This window comes from Populus nigra, chromosome 1, assembly GCF_951802175.1.
Source record: "Populus nigra chromosome 1, ddPopNigr1.1, whole genome shotgun sequence".
NCBI lineage: Eukaryota > Viridiplantae > Streptophyta > Magnoliopsida > Malpighiales > Salicaceae > Populus > Populus nigra.
Genome location: NC_084852.1, coordinates 17,000,009 through 17,022,700, shown reverse-complemented (window position 1 = coordinate 17,022,700; position 22,692 = coordinate 17,000,009). Strand labels below are relative to the sequence as shown.

The 22,692-nt window shown below is 31.4% G+C and overlaps 1 protein-coding gene across 2 annotated transcripts; it reads right to left on the bottom strand.

Moving 5' to 3' along the window:
- Nucleotides 1-72: 72 nt before the first annotated feature.
- On the bottom strand, nt 73-6,934 carry LOC133671357 (probable protein S-acyltransferase 7). 2 transcript variants are annotated; one of them, XM_062092105.1, is made up of 5 exons: nt 6,561-6,934; nt 5,242-5,424; nt 1,725-2,021; nt 1,011-1,154; nt 73-885 (listed from the first exon to the last, which is right to left on the bottom strand). In XM_062092105.1, exons 1-5 carry the CDS (start codon nt 6,657-6,659, stop codon nt 361-363), a joined length of 1,248 nt encoding a protein of 415 aa, XP_061948089.1. In that variant the 5' UTR covers nt 6,660-6,934; the 3' UTR covers nt 73-360. The 2 variants fall into 2 exon arrangements, with proteins under 2 accessions (XP_061948089.1, XP_061948083.1); XM_062092099.1 differs by having other exon boundaries at nt 1,011-1,244; nt 6,561-6,933.
- Nucleotides 6,935-22,692: the final 15,758 nt, after the last annotated feature.

Genomic DNA, 22,692 nt, shown 5'->3' with positions numbered 1-22,692 from the left:
AATCAAGCTACTGGCAGTCAAAACCATTGGCTCCCTGATTGAAAGGAAGAATCATAGGAAAACACTGACTGATTCCTCAAATAAAATGAGATTGAACACTACCTAATTCCAGAAATACAAGAATCAAAACTGACAATAGCTCACTCATACTAACAACACACCATTCCATTCCACACCCTAAAAGCACAATGGTCAAACCAACAAAGATTTTCAAGCACCCCCTCTAAAGTTTCCCCATATTCCACATAATATATAGTTTGGAAGTTGAATAACCAACCATTTGGTCAGCAATCACCCCCAGCACTCACCAAATCAGTTAATCTTCCATTTCCTAGGTTTGGATGGGGATCAAATCTACAACTATGATTGTCGGTTCTCAGCTGTTAAGCTGCCACTGCTGCTCCCACCACCCACACGGTTAGATTCCCCCACTCTAGCTGCCAAAGCAAGAACTTCAGGTGACATCTCCCAGCTTCCACTTTTTCTTCCCCAACTCGATCGCCTGGGATGCAATCCACCACGGTCCCCAACTTCATCTACTGTGGTCCTGATATCCGGGGATAACTCACCTAGTTCACCATCTTTTATGTTCAATCGATCATTGTTGGCAGGTTGTCCTTCACCATCAGCCATAGCACTCATGTCTCCCCATACAGTTTTCCTACCCATTTCTATGTCACCGACAGCTTTACCCATATTTGGACTCATGAAGCCCCCACCAAGTGTCCGGGTGGGTAATGCAGGTTCCCGGGGCACCTTCGCCCTGAACTTGTTCTTAGACGGGGGGATACTGGAGCAAAAGATCTCCTTGAAGTTCTCCACCAATCCTTTATAAAAAGGATTTGCCCGCCTATCATAGCGATATCGGAAATTCTCATAAGTGGTCTGAACAAGCAAGGAGAGCATTAGTGAAAGTGTACAGTTGATTACAAGGGAGAGTTCCATTCAGAGAGTGAATGAATGTACTTCTCCATAAAAGAGTTATGAAAAGAGGAACCTTGTTCTCTTACCTGATTTGTGCTGATAAGATACAAATGGAAGGCAGTAAGACCACCGACAAACCACATTGATATGAACGTGTAAACTATTAAAACAATGGAGGAAGGGGTTTTGATCATTGCTTTCCAAGTTGAGATGTTCTCTGATCCCATGATCTTCCTAATGTAGACCCAGCAGAAAGCAAAAACATATATACAAAGAAGGGTCGTTGATAAGACAAACATGAAGAAGAATCGATAATTTCTCTGCACCCAGAAGCATATCAATCAATGTAAGGAGAGATGACACTCAAAAAGACCACCAAGACACCAAACAAAATCCAGCTATTTTCCATGCCAGCAACTTGAGAAAAATTAATTCTAGAAACTTAACATCAGAATCTGCTAGTTTATATACATGAACCATTTAGATTCAATATGTTGATATTTCATTAAGTTTTCAGATTATCAGTAAGAAGTGGTGACCATATGTGTTCAAACACATCAAAGTTTGAGATAGCATCAACAAGAAAGGACTGACAGGTCCATATCAAGTTGAATTTTCCTGGTTAAAGAAAGCAGAACCTAACTTCAAGCTTGGGGTCCATCTAATTGTCACCCTTCAGCAGAAACAGCATTTCAGGAGGAGAGATGCACTGCAATATAACTACTTATCCTATCCAATTGATAGTGCTGAAGATCATTTTTACTGCTACAGTCAACTACATAAAAAAAAGGATCACTTACCAAGCCAATACATTGCCCAACCCAAGGGCAGTGATGGTCAAATCTTTCAACACAGTTATTGCATATTGAACAATGCGAGCAGCGAGGTGGTCTGTAAAGCATGCAAGTATCACAATACTTAACTTTCACAGTCATTCCATTGAATTCCACCTCCTTAACACGTGGCAGACGTAATTGTGGAGTCTGACCGGACCCAACATCTGCACTCCCATCAAAGCCTTCAGGTTCTGGTGGATGTGCATTGCGGGGAATTATGCCAGGATCCCTTCCAGATGTTAGCAGGAGAAGAACTAAATCCTGAGACATCAGAGACATTTATGAGCTTCATGTTCAGTATTACAGAAACAGTTTCCCTATCATGCCCAGGAAAGACATTGAAGAGAGATTTCAGGACAGATTTCGAGCTCTCTCTCCAGGAACAAGATAGCCCTTTACAACACCATCATCATCCTCAAAATTAGGGTAACAAGTGCTTTACATGCATGGCAAGAGCTACATAAGTGTGATAGCCCTTTACAACACCATCATCATCCTCAAAATTAGGGTAACAAGTGCTTTACATGCATGGCAAGAGCTACATAAGTGTACACAGGTCAAAACAGCGTGGTGCAAGGTCTGAAATGCATTGGTTGTAGCAGATGAATCATAAAAGGCAAAAACAGAATAAAATGGGGGATAATAACTGCACATCCCCAAACAATAAGGACATGGTATGATCCAATCATGGCATTCACGTTATATTTTGCTAGACAAGGCCACATAAACTTACATTTCATATCACAAGCTACCCTAGCTTACATGGTAACCCTAACACCAGCCTATCCATATGATATACAAAAGAAAAGGTGTAAAAAGGCTTTGGTAGAGACAAAATGAGCATTAACATCTGATGAATTATGTATAATCAGAACACCTTGAAATTGAATTATTATGATCAGTTGGCAATTATGGTATAATACTGCAAATACCCTTTTCTAATTCACTTATAAATCTAATTGGATTTGGTTGGTTATTAATGATGACATAGATGGTCATTCATTGTTAATTCCCTAAAAAAAATCTCTTCCTAACAGTAATCCAATAGTTCCTCGATTGCTTTAAGCATATAATCATGAAATTAAACCTGGACCGTCAAACTCTAAAAAGATATTTCAGTCAAATTGTAACTAAAAATTTATTTTTACTCGCACATTAGTGTAGTTATCTTCCGATCTATTGCAATATTTTAAATTTCTTCTTGTGCTTTGAAAGAAAGTCTTTTGGGTGAAACTTCATAAGATTTGAACCATCTTACAAGAAAATACATTTGCTGTTACAGGAACCTCATCTTATGCAGAACAATACCATTCTTATTCAGTTCCAAAATTTCCTTTCCAGGTTCTCTAATGCTAAACATTTTGCCGATGTGATTACCATTGTAAAAAAAAATAATGTCATAGTTCACATATGCATGGTCAAATCACAAACTCAACCCAAGGTATTATTGATTTCTAATTTGTTATATTATTATTGTCTAAAGTTGGTTGTTATTGTTAATGTTGTTCTGTATATGACTATTGATAAACAATAATGATATTGAAAAGATCAAAATCAATATATGTTTAATAATTAAATTTCTTGCTTTTCTTTTATTTTATTTTATTAAGATTCACATGTTAAGAACATATTGTATCACGAGCATCACATGTGATGCAACGAGCTAGCATACAGAAACACTTACAATGATCTATTTCAAATTTTTTCCAATAATATTTAGGTACATAGTATGCATGTGCGCGTGTGTGACAGAATACATGATATATGTGAATGCATATATCATTGAAGTGCAACCTCCTGCTTGTTTGGAGATTGGTTAATTGACAATACCTAGAATGCTATGCAATTGCTTGCAACAAGTATGATCATTATTCATAATAAGAAGAGTCTATGCAGTAAAAGCAAAGCGAACATGGTAAGAAGAGACAACAAACTAGGGTAGAGACAAGCTGGGGTTATGTATTGGATATTCAATGAGATTGCACGAAAAACTTCAGAATGGTAAGACACGGCACATCGACTCACTATCCTCTGCCAAAACTGGTGAAATGGTGATACGTAACAGCATAATGCTATATAATAAACCACCAAACATTTATCCCTCTTGAAAACTCATCATTCTAAACAACTAACAAAATCAAGAAAGTACCTCAACAATGCACAACCTTGAAGCAATATCTTTTACAGAAGACATTCATCCACTAAACCTGCTCTACAAATTACGATAATCAGTTCCCACAACTCTCACCTCTTATCCCCAATCTATATGATTAAGCAATATTTCCTATCCTGTCCAGCTTACAAACAAACTACTGTATATTTAACTTATGCTCTAAATTTCAGCTTGGACAAATCTTAATGCCTACCCTTGAACCCCCACCATAACAACCCCCTTTTTTCTCCTGCCATCCTCTTTAGATGGATGAACAAGACTGGTTAAAATTGTGCTTAAATCTTTACTGGTGGCTCTCCAATAATCCCTGGCAGTGTACCAAAATAAAAACTACCCCATCTGGGTTCTCTGATATCTGAACCACATGCCAGAATTGGCTACCACTGTTGCCAAGGGGCTTTAAGGCACTCGCCTAGGTGCTCCGGTGAGGCCATGACGCCTTTATTAGCCTCAGGTGATGAATTTCAATGAAGCGCTGCCAAGGTGAGCGCCCTGTGAGTGGGCACCAGGCATTAAAGCGAGCACCTGCTTGAAATACTTCTTTTTCTGTTGGATTTTTTTTTTAACTGATTTATGTTTTGACCTATTTGTCTATTTTTTAATTTACCATGAGAAACAACTTAGGGGTATTTTTGTAAAAAAACAATTTTAGGATAAAAAAGAATAAAAAATCATTAAAGTGGGAGACATACAATCAAGAAAGGACACTTGAAGAGAAACACCAACCACACTTTGCGTTGAACAGAGTCAGAGAACAACAGCACAAGTACAGAACAAGAAAGCATGGATGAAGATGTTTTTGAAGATTAATGAATAATGATTATGATAATTAAGTTTTCTTTTTAATCTATTTAGCTACTTACTACTTTAAATTATCTTTTTTTTTTTTTAAGGGTAAGAAATATAACTTTATACAACTATGTTATGGTCATTTATATTTTCTTTTGATTTTCTAATGATCAAATCTTAATTGGGAAGATATATATTTTAGATTTATATAATATAATATAATACAATACATATATTTTCTTTTAATCTATAGCATATCGCCTTGGTTCATTCAGGTGTGCACCTAGTGCCTCGTGCGTCTTTTAGCGCCTTTCACCTTTGACAACACTGTTGGCTGCTATAATCTTCACCAATATAATGAAGGGGGGAAAATACAGGGTCAACAAAAACATTGTTGAAACTGCTATTTTCAATTACAAGGTAAATTAAGCATGTAAAAGGAACCTAAATGTGTTTGCAGAGAGAGTGGGAGTGGGATGTGTGTGTGTGTGTGTGTTGAGCCAGAGAGAGAGAGCTCACATAAATAGTGAACACAACAGCAACTGCCATTATTGATATTCCCCAATCATCTGAAAAATCATCCATCAGCTTTCTGGCGACAAAGATACAGAATAGTGCTACTGGAGCAACAATCAGGAATACAGTCAACGCAAGCGATCTTACATCTGGTCCAAAAATAAACCTTCCTCGAAGAAAAAATATCTGCAGAAGAACATAATTCCAGTAAGTTCTTTGGAAAAAAATTGAAAAACTCTGCATTCTTAGAATAAAAATGCAATTGTAGTCAATGCTGACTCTAAGTCCTGGGATCAACTCAATTCTCATCATAAGCACGTTGGAAGCTGAATACTACACTTACAGTTCACCAATCTCAATTTCACATAGTTTGCCACATGGTCAATCAACCACAATTCAATCAATATCAGTTTCACTAACATCATATCACTATTTACAATGAGAAACAGGGTTAAGAAGCTCTCATATATTGTAAGAACTCAACCAGTTCTTGTTCAGCATCTAAAACCTCTGAATCAAACAATCAATTACGCATGTGATTTTCCTATTTCATCTTTATTTATTTCTTATTCTATTTTTATTGTCAAATTTCTACTAATCCCGAAGGAGGTAGCATAGATTTATAGCGTGCAGAAGAATAAGTTCATGGATTCCCAACAATCATTTCAATTTCCGATATAACAGAGAGCAAAATGAGAATCACAAATATTAAACAAACACAAAAAATAATTGGACTTCCACTGGGTGGTTATAAGACCACCCCTGATTTAAGAAAAAGCCAAATCACCCCATTACCATTCAAACAATCCTGAAACTAAAGCTACCAATTTTGAAGTCAAAACCACATCACATATCATTTTTTCCCATCAATCCCTTCAAACTTCTTGTTAGTTTTACTCGCAAAAGTGCAATTTGTTTCCCGGGTGCTGAATCTTATCATCACGATATTGACTTAAACAATCCCTTTCCATTTAATTAAAGGCCAAATAACTACAAAACCGAGTTCAACCTTGCCAAATATAGCTGATAATTGGTACACTCAATATTTTACTGAAAGGGGTTCATCAAAATTAGATTTTTTTGTTGTTGTTGTAAACATTAACTCATCTGAAACTAGCATTTGTTACATTTTTTGTGATTTGACATGTACAGTTAAAAGTAGCTCTAAAGTCTGCATCTTTTCTTTCTTTTTTTGCTGATTCAGATTCTCATTGAAAAGAAACAGAAAAGGTGTAACAAAATATGAGAATATTGGCATCTATCAGTCAATAAAAGGTTTAAAAACACAATAGTGAAAGAAAAATGATAAATGAGTGACTTACGTTACTGCCTTTCCAAGTTTGATAAACCCGCAAATCACCCGACCCGACTCCATTGGATCCAGTGTCCGATGATCCCTTTGGTGGTGGCACCACATACATTTCTCAATCGAATCTCTCTCTTCCTCTATCTCTATCTCTAAAACTCTCAATTCAAATCCCTCATAAACCCTATAAAACCATTAAAAATTACAGCTTTGACAAAGACTCTCTCTCTTTATTAGGCTTTCATGAACGTGGTGGGGCGGCTGCCGGCGGTGGCGGGGGTTCTCCCGGTGTGTTCGGGAGTGACAGAAGGAAGGGGAGGGGAGAGTTTGATGTGGTGTGATGTTTATGTGTGTGCATGTGTATGTGGTAGCTTAACAGGAATGGAGAGAGGGTGATGTGGCGAGAAGTGATTGCATGTGGTTGAGTGAGATGGACCGGGGTAGTGGTGGACCGGGGTTGGTTGGTTTTCTAGCTGACAGGGAAACAGAGAGGTGTGGTTTTCACTCTGATTTCTTTTTATCTTTTTTTAACATTTAATTACTATTATTTAATTCATTTATTTGAAATATAAAAACTAATTTAAATCGGGTTTAAAAAAACGAATGACTTTATAAACCATCTCACGACTTTGTTGATCAGGCCACAATCCATATTAACTTTTTATTTTTTTAAATAATATTATTTTAATTAATTCTTGTTAATTTACATTATCCTGAATAAAAAAAATCGGGTTTAATTACTTTATGTAAGGGGGAAAATGCAGTATATTAATAATTATTATTCTGTTTTCTTTCTTTGGCCTGTGGAACAAGTTAGGTCTACTTCTGCCTCACACTTGAATACTTGCTGGATTATTCACTACTTTTGGTTTAGTAATTCAACTAATCTCTCTCCAATTTTCAACCTGGCTAAGCCATTGTCATTTGTCAAGTTTCAGTTTTTTTTTTCTTTTTGTATTTTTTTTTTATTTTCATGCTTAATTTAGAGCTCGTTTGATATTGTATTAACGATTATTTTTTAAAATGTTTTAACTTGAAAATATATCAAAATAATATTCTTTTTATTTTTTAAATTTTACTTTTGATATCGATACATCAAAACAATTTGAAAACATTAAAAAAAATAATTTAAAGTAAAGAAAAAAAATTATTTTTTCTCAAAAATACTTTTAAAACACCAAAATAAATCATCAACACTAAACTAAAAAACTCATCAAGTTTCTTTTTTTATTTATTTTGATTAAGAATATTTGCTTCCTTCTTTAGATTTCTAGTTTCAAACTTTGAAGTAAATATTTAAAAAATTTATTAGAATACACTAGTTGGATGTGAAAATAAATCTTTAAAATCAATATTTTGAACATAAAAACAAAGTTGAATTGAATCACGCCTTACCCTCTCATGAAATTTTTGATTCATAACTCTATCTTGTAATTAAATAATTAAAGAAGAAGAAAAAGAAGACAAAGAAATGAACAGAAAATCCAACCACAACAATATCTTCAATTTTACCATTCTAGCAGCTTCGTAGAATCATGAATATGTTTCATATACTTATTTTGAGTGATTTAACATTTAATTTTTTTAAATAAGATCTCGAATTTAAATTTTATAAATAAAAATACCATTATTAAAAAAATTTTACTTTTTAGCATGTCGTTTCGGTTCGACAAGATTAGTTGGGATTCAGTTGTTTTCTAAATACCAAGATTTAGATAAAAAAAAAAAAAAAAGAAGAAGAAGAAGCAGATATCTTGTCTTTTCATGGGTGATTCTCTAACTTCATTTCTTGAAAAAAGAAACTTGACACTCAAATCTTTTTGTTCGTGGAGCTAAATCTCACAGTGGTGATCCATGCTAAAGTTCTTTCTAGCTCAAGAACAATTATTTCTCGTGTTCGAGCTACACGGATCGATCTTCCATATAATTATGTGTCTTCCCAATTAATACTGTGTGCTAGAGCCTCAAAAGAGAGGTAACCTACTTTAATTATCAGCTGTGCAACCTACGGTTCTATGCAATAAGTAGTTGTTACTTGAAGAAAAATTTAGCTCAACTTACCTTGACTGTGAAGCTTGTCATTCCAGACTAGCAGGCTAGGTAGTGCCCCTTCAGTTGGTATTTACTAAAGATTGAACATTATCTTTCGAGTTGGAGCTGCACGCTCTTTCTCTTTATCCAGAAAAGTAAGTACGAAAGATAATTACAAAATCTTGAGATAAATGGACAACGCACCATTAATCAAGTAAAAGAACAAAATTTGTTTCTTTTGAACAAAATTATTAGACCCTGCTGGTACATGATCCAATTCAACTCTTGCTTTGCAAGTTTAAGCAGGTTGAGTTGGGTTAAACTAAAATGAAATCGTTTTATTTATATAAAAAAATTCAAATCAAGATTTGAAAGGTTTTTAACCTAGTTAAGCCTTGATTTATTGGATCAATTAGGTTAACTCCCACCTAATTTAATCTAAAACTAGTCTTGTACTAAAGACTGGAGCAGCTAGTCACTGAAATGACCCATCAAGTTAGGTTTAATAACACTGTTTTCATTGAAATAACCCTTCAAACTAGGTTTAATACACTGTTTTTGAAGGTTTTAGTTTAGATAATAATTTATTAATCACTAGGCGTGGGTTAACACTACGCCACAGAGCTACATTGTTTTTTTAATAAAAAAATAATGTTTAAGTGTTGTAAGCGTGCTTTATATATATCTTGGGTTATAAACCCGATTAGGTTAACTAAGATGATTTTATTTTAATTAGATGAAAAGTGTTGGTAATGATAGCAAACAAACCAAAATAATAAAAAAAATGATCAAAATAATTAGAATACACTAGTGTTAACTCCCACCTAATTTGGATTGAAAGATGGAATTAAAAACAAATAAAACTTTTATAAAAAGACCAATAGCAAAAATAAAAAATCAAAAGAATAAGGATTGAAGTTGAGTATCAACAACGAAAAGGACCAACTTGTAACTTTTAAGGTAGGAAATAGAAAAGAAGGAAAAAACTCTACCAGTGATAAACCTCCCCACCATTGTCGGGAAGCATCATACCAATAAAAAGAGGACACATTGACACTTCTAACAACATGATGGAAGGGCATTTTTTTGCCACTAAACGTTGCACGCGCCATCACAAGTATGTGGGCGCCTCTCATTCACGGGCGTGTGCGCCGCACTTGCCAACAACGTTTTCAGTTGGTATTTACTAAAGATTGAACAATATCTTTCGAGTTGGAGCTGCACGCTCTTTCTTTTATCCAGAAAAGTAAGTACGAAAGATAATTACAAAATCTTGAGATAAATGGACAACGCACCATTAATCAAGTAAAAGAATAAAATTTGTTTCTTTTGAACAAAATTATTAGACCCTGCTGGTACATGATCCAATTCAACTCTTGCTTTGCAAGTTTAAGCAGGTTGAGTTGGATTAAACTAAAATGATATCGTTTTATTTATATAAAAAAATTCAAACCAAGATTTGAAAGGTTTTTAACCTAGTTAAGGCTTGATTTATTGGATCAATTAGGTCAACTCCCATCTAATTTAATCTAAAACTAGTCTTGTATTAAAAACTGGAGCAACTAGTCACTGAAATGACCCATCAAACTAGGTTTAATAACACTTTTTTCATTGAAATAAGTGTTAAACCACGAAGTCGATATTGAGGCAGTCCGATAGAAAATAAATCAAAGAAAACAATAGAGCCCATTTAAAAAAAAAAGACAAAGTCGATTGATGAAATCAGAAGAAAGAATAAGTAAAAAACCACGAAGTTCATTCCCCAGCCAATCAAATATTGAAGGATAAAATTAAAAAAAAATTAATTATAGAAAAGGACACAAAACAAAAATAGAAATTAAAAGAATGGGGGATAAAAATTAAAATAAAAAAAATAGAGAAAAAAGTCGAAAAGAAAAATCACTTTAATAAAAGGACTAAAAAAATAAGGACCAAATTAGAAAAAAATATATATCATAAATTTGGATTGAAAATTAAATTGAAAACCAATAAAACTTTTACAAAAAGTCAAAGAAAAAAATAAAATTCAAAAGAATAAGGTCTTGGAAAAAAATAATATACCACAAATTTGGATTGAAAGATGGAATTAAAAACAGATAAAACTTTTATAAAAAGACCAATAGCAAAAATAAAAAATCAAAAGAATAAGGATTGAAGTTGAGTATCAACAACGAAAAGGACCAACTTGTAATTTTTAAGGTAGGAAATAGAAAAGAAGGAAAAAACTCCACCAGTGATAAACCTCCCCACCACTGTCGGGAAGCATCATACCAATAAAAAAAGGACACATTGACACTTCTAGCAACATGATGGAAGAGCATTTTTTGCCACTGAAAAGCGTTGCACGCGCCATCACAAGTATGTGGGTGCCTCTCATTCACGGGCGTGTGCGCCGCACTTGCCAACAACTTTTTCAATTTAAATAATAATTAATCCTTATTAAAAAAATCAAATTACCCTTGATGAACATGATAATAAAAAAAAAACATAGTGAAAGACCAAAAGGCCCCTAGATGTATGATTTAATTTTTTTGATATAAAAGATAAACGTATTTAATACATTTTAAAAAAATTTAAAAATAAAAATACCCTTGTGCTCAATTTTTCAGAAATTTGTCTTGGAGGGTAATTATACTATGACAATTAATAGTAAAATATGTCTATGAATAAAATGAATTTACCTTTTGTTATACCTTTTTTATAAATTTTTTTTAACAAAAAGAGAGATCTTAATGCAAAACATAAATTATATTTCATTCATTTTGTACATTATAGTTAAGGGTATCTATATTATAGATATGTGGTTTTGATTATTCATGAAGAAGTGAAGTTTGAATTGAAGGATAATATTTTGCTACATATTTGTAATTTGATGAACTCTAATGGACCATTCTGCCACATGGATTTAGTATATTTAAATTACTTTTCACTGAACACTCTGTAAGTCCAGTAGACAGGTAAGACACTGTAGAAGTGACAGACGTGCACGCTGAGACTTGAATCCAAGATACATATGTATTTAAACATTTCATTTCAGTCTTTAATGTCAAAATATTGGATTTTCTTTATAGTTTATTCAAACTTATGAATGCTTCAATATTTTCATTTATAAACTACGGTTGGCTATAATTTTATATATAACTTTAAAATCACAAATTAGTAGGTAATTATTATATATGTATACTTATATTTAATTATTTATCATGTATACATTACTAGAGTTGTTGATATGGATGGTTAAAATGAACCGTAAAAAAAAAAAAAAAACCCTATCCTACTATAGTTATTAAACAATGCTTAGTCCACGTGGTTGATTTGATTACTTAATTACTCAAAGTATAATCATTCTAATCTAAGTTAATTCGTGATTTAATTTAATTTATAAAATCAAAACTAATAAATAAATAAATAATATGATTTTAATAAAAAATAAATAAATTGATTGGGTTAACTTAATAATCTAATTACTTGAATTTTAAATTGATTTCAATCCCAAATCAAATTATCTTGAAATTAAATCCTAAATCCAAGATACAACGACTATTAAAAAAAAAAAGTTGGTTTGTTTTGGATTTCAAAATATTTTATAAATTTTTTTTATTATTATTATTTTAAATTAATTTTTTTAGGTGTTTTTAGATTTTTTTAATAGGATAGTATCAAAAATAATTTTTAAAAAATAAAAAAAATATTATTTTAATATATTTTTACATAAAAAATATTTTAAAAAATAATATTTATATATTAACAAACTAATTACATGGATTAACTAGCATCTCCCTTGTAACATAAATAGACAAAACAGCACGAAAGTGAAAAATAAAAAATCCAAGCAAGCACAATGATGACACCCTGCTCGTGGCATTCCCAGCCATGATGCACTCACCTGAAAGTGTGCACTGAGCATGGGAATTTGCAAAGTCAGGTGGGGCTGTAGCTTTTGTGCAAGCAAAATCGGCTCACTTCCAGCCAAATCCAATAATAATAATAATAATAATTCCCTCTTCTATTTAATTTATTTTTGCAGCGACTCCTTCATGTAAAAGCTGTCGGTTCATCATGGCTATGAGCTTGACTTATGGCTCTTTCAGATGAACGAGCATGACATTAACTCAGGTGTTACAGTGATGATTATGCTTTCTCTTTCTTCCTTTTTATAAATGGATTTTATTTTATTTTTTCTTTTTTTTTTCATTAAGAGAATGTTCGAACTAAAAGTGATGCACAAGCTGAGTAGCATTGGAAAGGACCCCTTAGAAAGGATTTAATCGGAAAGGGCTGGGTCCAATTTACATCAATACATGGCCCTAAAAGTCATACACAAGCCTAATTGGGCCATAATGGGCATCCGACATCAATTACTACTTCCATACTAAAATAAATTAATATTGATATATTAAGTCCCCCCCCCTTTATAAAAAATTATTCTTCCTTAAATTTTTTAATCTTATATGAAAATAATTCTCATGCAATTTAATTTTAAAATCGAATTAAATAAAGAATCGAGTCAAGAAGCTTTTTTCTCTGTCAATTTTTTTTTTTTCTCAACTTTGTCCCTGTATTTTATTTTACTGGTTGGCCAGGTTGTTATGGGGTTGATCAAGTTGTCTGAATCATATCAGATCAACTTTCACATAATTTAATTTTAAACCCAAGTTAGACAATAAGTTGGGTCAGATTTTTTTTTTATAATTTCAATTTCATCATTTTTTTTCTTTATCTCATCCTCAAAATGTTTTTATTGGGGCAATCAAGATGGATTTAGACCAATCAAATTGACTGAGTTATGTTGGAGTAACTTTCACATAATTTAATTTTAAACTCAGACTAAACAAGGATTAGGATAAGAAGGTTTCAAGGTTATCCTACTAGTTTGAATTTATTAAAAATGTAAAATAACTCTCTATGTAACCTGGATATTTTTTATTATGTTCATTTTTTTTTTACATTCTAACGAATTTACAGAATTAAAATTCTTATAAAGAAAAGAAACATTCAACTATACAACTCTTTTTGTTTTTTTGGCACATAACCCCTCCATGGCCGGGCCAGCCTAAGTTTGGCACTAATTGAATTAGGCTTAAACATGTAATTACGAGTCTACGAACTAGGAAAAACTGAAGGCATAAATTGCATTTCCAATTTCTTTCTACAAAATAAAACTAGCAAAGTATGCCAAACCTCAAGTTTTGCAAAACATTTTCGAGTTGCCAACACTTATTGCAGCTACATCTCCTAGTAAAGACATTGAATATGTTGCTTTTGCAACATTTGTTTGAATGATAACGAAATTTTTCTTTACCATGCATGCAGCTTCTGCCATAATTTGATCCGCCAGCTTCTTTACCATGTATTATGATTGATAATTTTTTTTCTTAGTTTGTTTAGGATTTTCATTACTTTTCTTTTATTTTTAGATTCTTCATTTTGTTTAAGTTGGTTTTTAGACTTATTTTAGGTGTTGTAAATATCTGAAAGAGCCTATTTAAGGTGTTTTAAATATCTTAAAAAGACATATCCTAATAGAGTTTTCTCTTACGTAGTAGAACTATGAATTAAGATTCTTTTGTTCTATTCTATTTCAATTATTAATCTATTTTCTCTTGTTATTGTTCCATTACTTATGCTTTTGCCTATATTATAATATGTTTTCTCCAAATGAAAAAAAAGGATAATGAATTTTTTTCAAATAATAATAATAATGATGTGGGTAAATTATAATAAAGTATTGTGAAATTATAGAGATCATTTAAAAGTTAAGATTTGACAAAACCCCTCATGTTTTAAAACAAAATCACATAAACCTTATTTTATTCCCAAATTATTTACGTGTTAAGATTTGATACACGCTTTCCTAGAAGAAGAAAAAAAAACGTAAGAGAAAACAAAAAACATCAACACGTAAAGTACTACTACTGTACACGGTTGTATTTTCAACAAAACCTAGTTGTTGTCTTAGATGACGTCAAAAGAATTAAAGTTTATATTTTTCTATAAAATTAAGATATTGGAAGTGGTCTATGAACTTTTGAGTGAGTGAATGATTTTCATTACTTTCAAAACATAAAACATTTCTGCCATAATTTAGATTCCTTGATACCTGGTTTTAACTGTTAATTTGTCATCGTATGCTAATGTTCTTGGAGGATTTATTTTCATTTTGGTTTGTAATAACATGTTGTCCATGAAATATCACCATTAACTTGGAAATAGCTTGGTTTGTTGAGTTTTGAGTTTTTGTACACTGGTTTTGAATTGTAAGAAATTAACAAATGGGCAATGCAGAAAAATTCTTTATTTGTAGAAGAAAATGGAATAATGTAGTATGAATTAAAAAAATGCCATAATTTGATAACGTATGTTAATGTTTTCACTTGATAATTAAGTAAGAAAGTTTCTTAAACAAATGGACACAAAGAACATTATTTATTTGTAGAAGAAAATGACATAATATATTTGTTGGAATAAAAAATGGCATAATGTAGTTCTTAATTATGTGTAATTATTTAATTGCTTTGGTTTCACAACTTAGCATTCAATGTAGAATCTTTTAAGTTATTGATTTGTTTTTGCTTTTTTTTTTGTTTTTAATTTGGATTATGGAAATATGATATATGAGGATTTTTAAGATAAAAATTATTTTTCTTAGTTAATATAATTTTTATTTAGTTTAGAAAAATATTTTTTATAATAATTTTATATTTTTTTCCTATTTATTTTAGAAAATCAAGTATTGAGATTGATGATTTTGTTTTTTCTAATTTGACTTTTATTACTTTCTTTTATTTTTGGTTTTTTTTTAAAATTTGTTTAGGTTGGTTTTTGGATTTATTTAAAGTGTTGTAAACCTATTAAAGAGGCATATTATTATAGAGTTTTCTCTTAAGCAATAAAAGTACAAATTAAGGTTCTTGTGTTCAATCCTATTATCACTATTAATCTATTTTCTCTTGCTTGTTCTTCTGTATGCACCAATTGGTTTCAAAGTCTAATAATTATAGATTATTGCAATCCTATGACTATTTGTTTGTTTGTTGTGTGCTCCTTACAACCATAGTAGGAAGAAGTTGTAGAGTAGGGTATGGTCAATGAGTGGATGAAAGGGTTCTCCCTTGGAATATAAATGTTTAGGAGCTCGTGATAGAGTACATGCAGAGGCAAATCACATAGTTGACTTTTTGTTTGGAACAAAGAAACCTATCAGGATAGGGCTAGGATAATAGTGGTCATGGATCCCTAGGTAGTACCGTAAACCCATTCCAGAGTTAAGAGTAAATGTGGAAGTCTCTTGATCGGGAGGAAAACAAAACTGGAGATTTTGGATTCCATATCAAAATTCATGAATTTGCAGGAGCTTTACAAGTTGAAAAGTTCATAGATTTGTTGAACAAATATCTTAGTATAATGAGGTTCCATAATAGATGAGGGTGAAACTGATTGCGATTAGATTGAAGGGTCAAACTTCTTCCCGGTAGGAATAGTTAAAAAGGTCATGGGAGAGAAAAATAGAAGTCAAGAATCAATGATTGAGACAAGATGAAGAAACACTTGAGACAAGAAGATAAATCTTTCAATGATTATACTAATGAGTTCTATCAATTAATGGCTAGAAATGACTTGGTAGATATGGAAGAGTAGTTGGTGGTGAGATATTTGAGTGGTTTACAGTGGTCCATACATGATGTATTGTGTTTGTGGTCTTTGCGGTCTTTACAGGCATTTTTCAGAGGCATATCAAAGGGCTTTGACATTTGAGAAACAAAAGGATATATAGGGTAGTTAGTAAGAGTTCTTGAAGTGATCAATACAACAATGAAGGACCCAACAATAATCAAAGGCTAACCACCCCTAAAACCAAATCTATTCAACAAACTCAACAGACAACATGATAGAGTATATGTTAGGGTTCTGGTTTAACATTTCAAATTCATTGTCATAATTGTGGTGAATTGAGACATTGGGCTAATGAGTGTAGCAAAATAGAAAGTTATTTGAGTAATAACATGTTGATAAAAGAGCCTGCATATGATGTGGTCGATCTTATATATGATGACTCGAATAACAGTCAAAAGATTCTGTATGGAGATGGTGGTGCTAACCTTGTCATCTGAAAGAGTTTGTCGTTTCCCAATAATGATTCAAATGAAGATCAGTTTCACATCAACATCTTCCACTCGACGTGCACCATAAAAAATAAGATCTGCAACATAATAGTAAATAGTGAAAGTTGCGATAATATGATATTTGTAGAGGTAGTAAAGAAGCTCAAATTGAAAACCATGAGTCACCTTATGCCCTACAAGATGACTAGGGTGAATAAAGACACCAAGGTAATTGTGGATAAATGATGTCTCGTTTTATTTTCTTTAGATAAGAGATATTTTAATAGTGTTTGGTGTGATGTGGTGTCTATGGATACATGTCATTTACTATTGGGCATGCCATGATAATAAAATAGGAATATGGTTTGTGACAAACGACATAATATATATATCCTCAATATAAAAAGAAAATATATAGTATTGGCACCCACAAGAGAAGATGGTTGTTGAAAGCAAGAGTAAAAATATATTGTTTTATCTAGAATTACAGGAAAGGAAGAAAATGAGGTGGTTCTGTATGAGCAAGAGTACAATGTGGAATACATCATTCACGATTAGTAATGATTCTATTAAGATTGAAGATGTTTTGGGGATTAATTATTATTATTTGTGATTTAGTTTTTAAAAATATTTTTTTATGGTGATTTTTTTTTGTATTTAGTTTAGGAAACCAAGCATTGCGATTGATAATTTTAATTTTCTTAGTTTGTTTAGGATTTTTATTATTTTCTTTTATTTTTAGGTTTTTAAGTTTGTTTAAGTTTGTTTTTGGGCTTATTTAAGGTATTGTAAATATCTTAAAGAGACAAACCATAATAGAGTTTTCTCTTAAGTAATAAAACTACAAGTTAAGGTTTTTTTGTTCTATCCTATTTCAATCATTAACCCATGTTTTTCTTATTATTGTTCTATGCTTCAACCTTTGTTATAATATGTTTTCTCTAAATGAAAAATAGGGATAATGATGGTTTTTTTTTAAAAAAAAATTAATGATGTGGGTAAATTATAATAAAGTATTGTGAAATTATAGAGATTATTCGACAAAACCCCTCGTTATAAACTTTATTTTATTCCCAAATTATTATTTAAAAATATAGTTATATTAAAATCTTTAAAGAATTAGATAAAAATATAAAAAAGGGACATTTTTTAGTATAGAAACAATATCAATTTACTATTTATCTCCCATCATTTTTTTTAATATTGTTTTTCTAATTTGTGTTTTAATTATTTTTTAAATTGTAATTAAGGATATTTTAGATATAATAGAGAATTTAAGCCGAATCTTCAAAGTTCCATGGCTTTTTGGAGACACTAGTAATTCGAATCATCAAAATTGTCGGGATGATGATACAGGAAAATTAACTGTAGAAAGCATGGAGAGCATTCTCCAAATAAATAATTATTCTACAATTACAAACGATTTTAAAACATAAAGGACATATATATAATCACTCTGTCGAGGTAGATTGATGTGCTAAATAATCAAGGGTTTATGTCGATGAAAACATGAACTTAGCAATGTCTCATGGTGCTTGAATTATGAGAAATTGAGCATCAGAGATTTGTCTTTTGAGTGCCTGAAGAGTGATGATGAGTTATGTAACTAGGCAAATTTGATCCTCCGAAAAACATGTCAAAGTACAATGGGTGTTGCAAATAGGAGGGAGAAAATATAATTAACGTATCATATAAAACTTGTATAATTAGTCAAGGCATAATTATATTAAATAATAATTAATCATGCTTGTTATTTATTATCTTAAATGTACCTTAATTTCATAAATAATAATGAATAATGTTTTTTATTCAATGTCCAAGTACAAAACAACTCTTATGAAGATCAACATAATGGATTTTTTTTTAGTGAATTTAATCTGGAGATCAATGAAAAAAAATAATTTTTTTTTTGTTTCTAATCATGTTTTTATTCACGTGGGGTGTTCGGGCTAGCTTGCGTGCACCTCAACTAATCCCCACAAGCCCTGAAGTTAATGACCAATTAAGTTTCTAGTGACCATCAATATTAGCAATTATAGGATTCGAACATGAGATCACAAGAAAAACATATTTATTAGTCTCAAGCTCTTACTACTGGCCACCTATAAATAATTGTCCCTTACCATTTTAGTCCTTTATGTGGAGGATGAACACGTTTCTCTACAAGCAATTGTTCCCCCACAAGTATGATACATGAACACAATGAACACGTTTCTCTACAAGCAATTGTTCCCCACAAGTATGATACATGAACACATGTGGAGGATGAACACGTTTCTCTACAAGCAATTGTTCCCCACAAGTATGATACATGAACACATGTGGAGGATGAACACGTTTCTCTACAAGCAATTGTTCCCCAGTATGATATTATCTCAGTATTTGAATGTTATAAATTATTTGGTTACTATTATATTACCTCACGTTGTCTAAGGCTCATGTTTCAACAGAGAACTTGTTTTTATTCTAAAAACAACCGAAGCCATAGAAAAACCCGCATTCAGGCTAATTATATTCTAGCCCAAGACACATTCGTGAAAAACCCAATTCAGTCTAAGAATTTTATGACTTCATCATTTATTATTATGTTGATGAAACCAATTTAGTGAATTACTGAAATATCATTTATTATTATGTTGATGGAACCAATTTAGTGAATTACTGAAATTTTTTTTACATTCTAACGAATTTACAGAATTAAAATTCTTATAAAGAAAAGAAACATTCAACTATACAACTCTTTTTGTTTTTTTGGCACATAACCCCTCCATGGCCGGGCCAGCCTAAGTTTGGCACTAATTGAATTAGGCTTAAACATGTAATTACGAGTCTACGAACTAGGAAAAACTGAAGGCATAAATTGCATTTCCAATTTCTTTCTACAAAATAAAACTAGCAAAGTATGCCAAACCTCAAGTTTTGCAAAACATTTTCGAGTTGCCAACACTTATTGCAGCTACATCTCCTAGTAAAGACATTGAATATGTTGCTTTTGCAACATTTGTTTGAATGATAACGAAATTTTTCTTTACCATGCATGCAGCTTCTGCCATAATTTGATCCGCCAGCTTCTTTACCATGTATTATGATTGATAATTTTTTTTCTTAGTTTGTTTAGGATTTTCATTACTTTTCTTTTATTTTTAGATTCTTCATTTTGTTTAAGTTGGTTTTTAGACTTATTTTAGGTGTTGTAAATATCTGAAAGAGCCTATTTAAGGTGTTTTAAATATCTTAAAAAGACATATCCTAATAGAGTTTTCTCTTACGTAGTAGAACTATGAATTAAGATTCTTTTGTTCTATTCTATTTCAATTATTAATCTATTTTCTCTTGTTATTGTTCCATTACTTATGCTTTTGCCTATATTATAATATGTTTTCTCCAAATGAAAAAAAAGGATAATGAATTTTTTTCAAATAATAATAATAATGATGTGGGTAAATTATAATAAAGTATTGTGAAATTATAGAGATCATTTAAAAGTTAAGATTTGACAAAACCCCTCATGTTTTAAAACAAAATCACATAAACCTTATTTTATTCCCAAATTATTTACGTGTTAAGATTTGATACACGCTTTCCTAGAAGAAGAAAAAAAAACGTAAGAGAAAACAAAAAACATCAACACGTAAAGTACTACTACTGTACACGGTTGTATTTTCAACAAAACCTAGTTGTTGTCTTAGATGACGTCAAAAGAATTAAAGTTTATATTTTTCTATAAAATTAAGATATTGGAAGTGGTCTATGAACTTTTGAGTGAGTGAATGATTTTCATTACTTTCAAAACATAAAACATTTCTGCCATAATTTAGATTCCTTGATACCTGGTTTTAACTGTTAATTTGTCATCGTATGCTAATGTTCTTGGAGGATTTATTTTCATTTTGGTTTGTAATAACATGTTGTCCATGAAATATCACCATTAACTTGGAAATAGCTTGGTTTGTTGAGTTTTGAGTTTTTGTACACTGGTTTTGAATTGTAAGAAATTAACAAATGGGCAATGCAGAAAAATTCTTTATTTGTAGAAGAAAATGGAATAATGTAGTATGAATTAAAAAAATGCCATAATTTGATAACGTATGTTAATGTTTTCACTTGATAATTAAGTAAGAAAGTTTCTTAAACAAATGGACACAAAGAACATTATTTATTTGTAGAAGAAAATGACATAATATATTTGTTGGAATAAAAAATGGCATAATGTAGTTCTTAATTATGTGTAATTATTTAATTGCTTTGGTTTCACAACTTAGCATTCAATGTAGAATCTTTTAAGTTATTGATTTGTTTTTGCTTTTTTTTTTGTTTTTAATTTGGATTATGGAAATATGATATATGAGGATTTTTAAGATAAAAATTATTTTTCTTAGTTAATATAATTTTTATTTAGTTTAGAAAAATATTTTTTATAATAATTTTATATTTTTTTCCTATTTATTTTAGAAAATCAAGTATTGAGATTGATGATTTTGTTTTTTCTAATTTGACTTTTATTACTTTCTTTTATTTTTGGTTTTTTTTTAAAATTTGTTTAGGTTGGTTTTTGGATTTATTTAAAGTGTTGTAAACCTATTAAAGAGGCATATTATTATAGAGTTTTCTCTTAAGCAATAAAAGTACAAATTAAGGTTCTTGTGTTCAATCCTATTATCACTATTAATCTATTTTCTCTTGCTTGTTCTTCTGTATGCACCAATTGGTTTCAAAGTCTAATAATTATAGATTATTGCAATCCTATGACTATTTGTTTGTTTGTTGTGTGCTCCTTACAACCATAGTAGGAAGAAGTTGTAGAGTAGGGTATGGTCAATGAGTGGATGAAAGGGTTCTCCCTTGGAATATAAATGTTTAGGAGCTCGTGATAGAGTACATGCAGAGGCAAATCACATAGTTGACTTTTTGTTTGGAACAAAGAAACCTATCAGGATAGGGCTAGGATAATAGTGGTCATGGATCCCTAGGTAGTACCGTAAACCCATTCCAGAGTTAAGAGTAAATGTGGAAGTCTCTTGATCGGGAGGAAAACAAAACTGGAGATTTTGGATTCCATATCAAAATTCATGAATTTGCAGGAGCTTTACAAGTTGAAAAGTTCATAGATTTGTTGAACAAATATCTTAGTATAATGAGGTTCCATAATAGATGAGGGTGAAACTGATTGCGATTAGATTGAAGGGTCAAACTTCTTCCCGGTAGGAATAGTTAAAAAGGTCATGGGAGAGAAAAATAGAAGTCAAGAATCAATGATTGAGACAAGATGAAGAAACACTTGAGACAAGAAGATAAATCTTTCAATGATTATACTAATGAGTTCTATCAATTAATGGCTAGAAATGACTTGGTAGATATGGAAGAGTAGTTGGTGGTGAGATATTTGAGTGGTTTACAGTGGTCCATACATGATGTATTGTGTTTGTGGTCTTTGCGGTCTTTACAGGCATTTTTCAGAGGCATATCAAAGGGCTTTGACATTTGAGAAACAAAAGGATATATAGGGTAGTTAGTAAGAGTTCTTGAAGTGATCAATACAACAATGAAGGACCCAACAATAATCAAAGGCTAACCACCCCTAAAACCAAATCTATTCAACAAACTCAACAGACAACATGATAGAGTATATGTTAGGGTTCTGGTTTAACATTTCAAATTCATTGTCATAATTGTGGTGAATTGAGACATTGGGCTAATGAGTGTAGCAAAATAGAAAGTTATTTGAGTAATAACATGTTGATAAAAGAGCCTGCATATGATGTGGTCGATCTTATATATGATGACTCGAATAACAGTCAAAAGATTCTGTATGGAGATGGTGGTGCTAACCTTGTCATCTGAAAGAGTTTGTCGTTTCCCAATAATGATTCAAATGAAGATCAGTTTCACATCAACATCTTCCACTCGACGTGCACCATAAAAAATAAGATCTGCAACATAATAGTAAATAGTGAAAGTTGCGATAATATGATATTTGTAGAGGTAGTAAAGAAGCTCAAATTGAAAACCATGAGT

Coding starts and splice junctions, on each gene's coding strand:
- LOC133671357 (XM_062092099.1), bottom strand. CDS start 6,659: ATGTATGTGGTGCCACCACCAAAGGGATCATCGGACACTGGATCCAAT. Junction 5,425..6,560: donor AAACTTGGAAAGGCAGTAAC/GTAAGTCACTCA, acceptor GTTCTTCTGCAG/ATATTTTTTCTTCGAGGAAG. Junction 886..1,010: donor ATCTTATCAGCACAAATCAG/GTAAGAGAACAA, acceptor TTGCTTGTTCAG/ACCACTTATGAGAATTTCCG.